Raw genomic sequence first — 6,000 nt, 5'->3', positions numbered from 1 at the left:
CCCAGATGAAATGTGAAATTACCAAAATACACAATCTGGGAAGAGCTGAAAAGTCCGCATCTCATGGGGGAAAAAAGAAAGAGGAAAAGAACACTTTATCAAATTCCACACAGTGCAGCACAAGGGCTGTTTGCAATTGCTATGCAATTTAGATAGGAAAAAGAAAGTATTCTCCATATTTGACTAGTCTGATTGTAAATCCCACCCACCAAACACTGCTTCCATTTTATTCCTTGGGAGGTGAGTGAGAGAGAGCTCACTCTGTAGTTTTAGTTCACCCATGTATAATGTACATGAAGGAAGGCCCCAGATTGCACATACTATTTATCTTCTTCTTCCCCCACCCCAAATACCCTCTTAAATCACTACTTTTTTGTTTCAAACAAAAAGGCTGAACAGGTGAAATTTTAAATAATGATTGAGGATTTTTTTATTCATTTAAGTTTCAATATCATTACAGAAAATGTTATGGTACAGAGTTGTTTAACATTAGTTTTATTTCTTTGCTCATTTGATTTCCACATGAATGCTGGTAACACTAATATCTGTACAAGATCAGTCTTTGATTTTTTTTAGTTTTTAGTTCTGTACATTTTTAAATGTATTGGTTAAAAAGGCTGTCAGCACTTAAGGAAGCAATTTTTTTGTTTGTTGAAATAAAAGGTATCCAGTTACTGCCCAAGAGTACTGAGCTGGGTGGCTGCTGGGACAAGAGAGATCCCTGAAAGCACAGCGAGGTGAGAAAACCTCGGGGCTTCATTGGGTTCCCAGTGCAGCCACTCTGCTTTTGGCACTGTGCACATCAACACGAGATACAAGATAAAGAACAAGCAGAAGCTCTCTGTGAAGCGGTTATGAAGCATACTAATAAGGGAAATCCAAGTGTTGTCTACGCTAGTATAAATAAGCAGACAGCCTTGTTTTAAGAGCATAAGTAGTTGTATCTTAAAGATGAGAAAAAACACAAGTTCTGCAGGCACCTACTGCTGTCTACTAAAAGCTACCGCTATTAGAACTAGCATTGAACACACAAAGCAATTGCAAGGAAAGGAAAAAGTTGCTTTGATATAATCAGAATAAATTTCTTTGTTAAGATTTGTTTTAAAGTTTTTTTAAAAGGTATTTATTTAAATTCCATTTGAAATATATTTCAAGATGTTGACTATACTGATCAACTTTTATCCAAATCAGAAAAACTAGCTGTGCCGTTGCATATTACAGGATACAGTCAATGATATGTGGACATGCATCAAAGCTTCGCTCTTGCTGGTGACATCATAGCCTTCCAATGACCATGACATCCACCACCTCCCCCTTGTGAAGCTCCACATACTGCTCTGTCTTTGGAGGTAGCATCAACAGTCCATTGGCACTGCGCATACTCATCAGACGACTGCTCATCTGATTCCCTACAGGAGATAGAGAACAATTTCAGTTAAGTCTTCAGTTAGTTCCAAATGCTGCAGCACATCACACAACAAACAAAAGCTCTTATTACGAAGACATTTATGTGGCTAACTTATTCATAGAGCTGAGATCTTCCTGTTCCAAGGTGAATGGAAACAGAGAGCTCTGTGGAGAATTAGTCAGCTCCTCATCGGACTAGCTCTCAAAATCATCACTCCCTTTGCTGATTGCTTTCCTATCCAGCCTTCCACATTATCTGTACATGTATCCTGTCCTAGTAAATTGCTTTTCTGTTCGAATTTCTAATCTTATTAAAATTAGTTTTCTACTTGTATACCTAAATCCAGTTGTACAAACATTAAAATCATCACAGTCTAGAATATTTTTAATATATTGTTACAGAATAAGTTTGATTAACTTTATTCTCTCTGATTAGAATCATCTAGATTGGAAAATACCTCCAAGATCATTGAGTCCAACCTTTAACTAAACACCACCATTTCAACTAAACCACAGCACTAAGTGCCATGTCCAGTCATTTCTTGAATACCTCCAGAGATGGTGACTCCACTTCCCTGGGCAGTCCATTCCAGGGCTTAACCACCCTTTCAGTGAAGAAATTCTTCCTGATGTCCAACCTGAACCTCCCCTGGTGCAGTTTGAGGCCATTTCCTCTTATCCTGACGCTAGTTGCCTGTGAGAAGAGACCAACTCCCACCTCACTACAATCTCCTTTCAGTTGTAGCGAGCGATAAGGTCTCCCTTTAGCCTCCTTTTCTCCAGGCTAAACAACTCCAAAGCTGTTTCTCATAGGACTTGTGATCCAGATCCTTCACCAGCTCCATTGCCCTTCTCTGGACACGCTCCAGCACCTCAATGTCTTTCTCATTGTGAGGGGCCCAGAACTGAACACAGTACTCCAGGTGTGGCCTCACCAGTGCTGAGTACAGGGGGACAATCACTGCCCTGGTCCTGCTGGCCAAACTATTGCTGATACAAACCAGGATGCCACCTGGGCACACTGCTGGCTCACGTTCAGCCAGCTGTTGACTGGCACCCCCAGGTCCTTTTCTGCTGGGCTGCAGAATACTCCTGTTTAGCATCAGTAGCTTAGCACTAGTAGCTAAAATAGTTGAAGAGCTGACGGAGAGTAAACTTTTCAATAAAATCAAGGCTGCTAGCACAGAACCAGCTGAATCTGGCAGATACGAGCAGAATGAAGAAGGTAAGGATCAAGGAACCAATTCCATGAGCATAAGGTAACTTCAGAAAAAGGCCAAGCCAGCAACAAAGAAAACCAATAAGAAATCAAGAGGCCACTGACCAGAATTAAGTGGTTGGATTTTGGGATCAAGTGCTGGATGGTACAAGTATAATGGGAGGGTGTGATCTGGTGTAGGATTCCCTCTCCAGAGACACCCAGCTCAAGCTGTACCCTGAGAACCACCTCAAAAGAACACTGGGCTTCACAACACATCCTGAATATGAACGGTATCATATTGGTTGTACTGACAAAAACCAAAAATGCAATAAAAAGTCATTCCCTTTAGTTTCTTAGTTTTCAGACTTCCAGATTGACAGAGAAATTATTCCATATTGTCTGTTTGTATAGGGAAAGAAATGATGCATAACAAAACAGAGGTAAACCAAACACAGCATTGTAGATCTAAGTAATAACTTGACTTATAGCTGGAAATGTGTTGGAGGCTGTGTGATGGAATCAATGGTAAGAACTTTATCTGCGTAAACAGTCAGGAACTAATATTTTCCCTGTGGAGACATATATAAAGCTTTGTATTAAACAATTTGGATGTACCAAAAAGACAATTAGTTGTTTAAGGACCTGAATCTCTTGTGAAACTGTCAGTCAGCCTTCTAGCAGTACACAGCTAACAAAGTATTAAAATCTAGTATTTTACCTCAACTGCAGCTGAGTATCCTGAAGTATCACTAGGTGGCAAATGACTACTAAGGCCTTGGTCTACTTTAAGAGAACATATACATCTCTGCTATCTCTTCTACTTTTCCAGTTCAGCTAGAATCACATTTCTGTTATTTATATTGCTCCTATGTATGCCCCAACTTGTGTTTGTTTAGTACATGCACAACAGCAGTATGAAGCAAATGTGTCAGTGCAAGTAAGCATGGCGGTTGTTTATAAAAAGGAATTTGTGCACATATGCGAGCATACAGGTATAGTGTGTGTGTGTGTAAAGACAGGTTTATTCAAATAAAGGAAGTTTTAATGGTTAGGTTCGCAAGTCATATCGTGACTGAATTTTGTACTAATATACTTGTATGGGTGCACAAGTATGTCAGTAGAACAGTCTGCATAACTAAAGTTACATGAAAAAACATGTGCCCAGGTTTGGTTGTTTTGAGACATGTAGGTAGGAAGGCAAAGACCTGTGTGAGTGTCTGTCAGTCTGTGTGACAGGGCACTAACCTGTACTCTGTGCCCAAGGTAGTGGTTCTTGGTGATGCCAAGTCAGTATACACCGATGATATTCTGGGCGGGGGTCCAATTTTACATCACATGATAACTGCAGAGGAAAAAAAGAAAGGATGAACATGTCATGCATTCACATTGCAGTGTCTAATATAGTGGAACAATCTGTTCAGTTGTTTTTCCTTAAAAAAAACTTGCATTTTGAGGTCAGATGGTATCTAGTGCAAAATTAGAAGCTGTACAAGGCACAGACTGCAGTATTTAAGGAAAATACAACTGTGATATTATAATATCAAAGTTTGTGATGGAGTATACATGCATTAAGTGTAATATCCCAAAACTGTTCCTTTACTGGGAGTTTACAGATAGTTTTTCTCCTGAAAAAAGCATTTTCTGATCTCTGGATTACATTATCTGGATTAAAGATAACAATGTTAGTCGCATTCAAAATCCTGCTAGCTCTGACAAAAGGGAAATGGCCAATCTTTGAAATGAAAAGACATACAGGAAATGGCTCACAATGGAATTTAATGGAACACATTGGAAAATGAATGCAAAAGTGAAGGTCACTACAAATTGCTCTCTGTTTTAGAATATTTTAGCTGTGAAGTAAAGAAAAATCTGGATGCTTGAGGAAGTGCAAAAGAGAGACATGGGATAAGCAGTAAGAGAAAAGCGCGTAGTCAAGAACACTAGGAAAACTCCAAAACGTGACGTGTTCCTTCATGTATTGTTTGAATCAAAAATAGAAGAAAAATACATTACAATAACATGCCTTGCATCTAGATTAAATAGAATTACAGTATTCATGACTTATTAGAAGAGTGAATAGTTTAAGGGATTTACATTGCTTAGGGTGGAGGTCATGCAGGTTACTTATACAGATAACAGAAAGGCTTTAAAGTTTGTATTTTCTATCATTAATGCAGAACTATCCAACTCTAGGTATTCACAGATTACTCTGCATTTTTTTACCACAAGTTACAACAAACACTTTTTTTAAACAGAAAAGTGTTCTTCCCACTTGACTGTCAAACGTCTGCCTCTGCATCTGTATATCTCACTCCATTAGATGGCCATCTAACTCTCAGAAGTTATGGGACTGATTATAACAATTAACAGAGATTGAGAATGTATCTTTGCGTGAACTTCCTTCAACTGCCAGAACTAGTCTAGGGCTCAGATTACCTGAACACGGCAGTCTTTCAAAGCCCAAAGAGCTGTGCTTCAACATCTTGAGAGAATTTTTAAATAGAGGACAAGCTTCTTACCCTGGCTTTGATGATGGTGGGCCGAGGATCCAGGATACCCTGCATTTTCCTCAGTGCAGGAACAACAAAGAGATTGCAGGTGACGACAGCTGACACAGGGTTGCCTGTAGAACAAAGAACAGTTGGTGGTGACTCCCTCTTAATTTACTCTGTGAATTGCTGAAAGTAAACTCATGTTTTTATAGCAATTTCACTCTAAAGAACTCTACAGGGCTTTTCACGCTATGTACAGGAAATGTTTCATTCAAGACTGCAGTGGCATGTGGCAAGCACAGCTGTTGAAAGCTACACTCTGGATGATGGTGTGCTGAAATCCTGCTCTGACCAGAATTGCCCCACGTTACTCAGGCCCCACCATTTGCCTCTGTTCTTCCATGGCCTTTGTCCTATGCCTGGATTTTTCTGGGGCTGGGGCAGGGTTTATTGTGCATAGGTATTGGTTCTATCTCACAGGGCTCTTGATGCATAACTAAGGGTTCCCAGACACATGGAAAAATTTCAATTCCCTAAGAGAGTGGAAAAATGGTATAAATACAAATTCTGAGGAGAATTCTACCAGTTTATATGTTTTCTGTTGACTCACGACAGAGGTTTATGACCACCTGTCAAACACCACTGTCTTACACATCTGGACCTCCCTAGATGACAGTTTTAAAGTAAATACTATGATTAAACAGAGGCTCCATTGATCTCTCCCCAGTAAAAAAATGTACTACAGCAACTAAAGCAAGAGAGGGTAAAACCACTAGAGATACATCTGAAAACCACCAGCTTATCAAGAACATGACTCTGTGTATTTCTGTGTCAAAATTCGTGGAAAGCCAGAGAGATACGAACAAAATAAATTCCTCCTGATCTAGGAAGGCAGGGATC

At 39.6% G+C, this 6,000-nt stretch overlaps 1 protein-coding gene across 8 annotated transcripts in view; it reads right to left on the bottom strand.

The window, feature by feature from the left end:
* Positions 1 to 405: 405 nt before the first annotated feature.
* The window catches only part of GPHN (gephyrin), a 282,387-nt gene continuing 276,792 nt past the window's right edge, over positions 406 to 6,000 (bottom strand). For 5 of the 8 annotated variants that reach the window (XM_027641753.1, XM_027641758.1, XM_027641759.1 and 2 more), the window contains 3 exons: positions 5,128 to 5,231; positions 3,854 to 3,950; positions 406 to 1,409 (listed from right to left, as the gene is read on the bottom strand). In XM_027641753.1, the coding sequence (XP_027497554.1) occupies positions 1,276 to 1,409; positions 3,854 to 3,950; positions 5,128 to 5,231 (335 nt within the window). In that variant the 3' untranslated portion in view covers positions 406 to 1,275. The remainder of the gene's footprint in view (positions 1,410 to 3,853; positions 3,951 to 5,127; positions 5,232 to 6,000) is intronic. The other 3 variants (XM_027641752.1, XM_027641756.1, XM_027641757.1) reach the window with 2 other exon arrangements.

This window comes from Corapipo altera, unplaced genomic scaffold (assembly GCF_003945725.1).
Source record: "Corapipo altera isolate COAL_440 unplaced genomic scaffold, ASM394572v1 23b, whole genome shotgun sequence".
NCBI classification, from domain to species: Eukaryota; Metazoa; Chordata; class Aves; order Passeriformes; family Pipridae; genus Corapipo; species Corapipo altera.
This window is presented reverse-complemented; position numbering and strand designations above follow the sequence as displayed.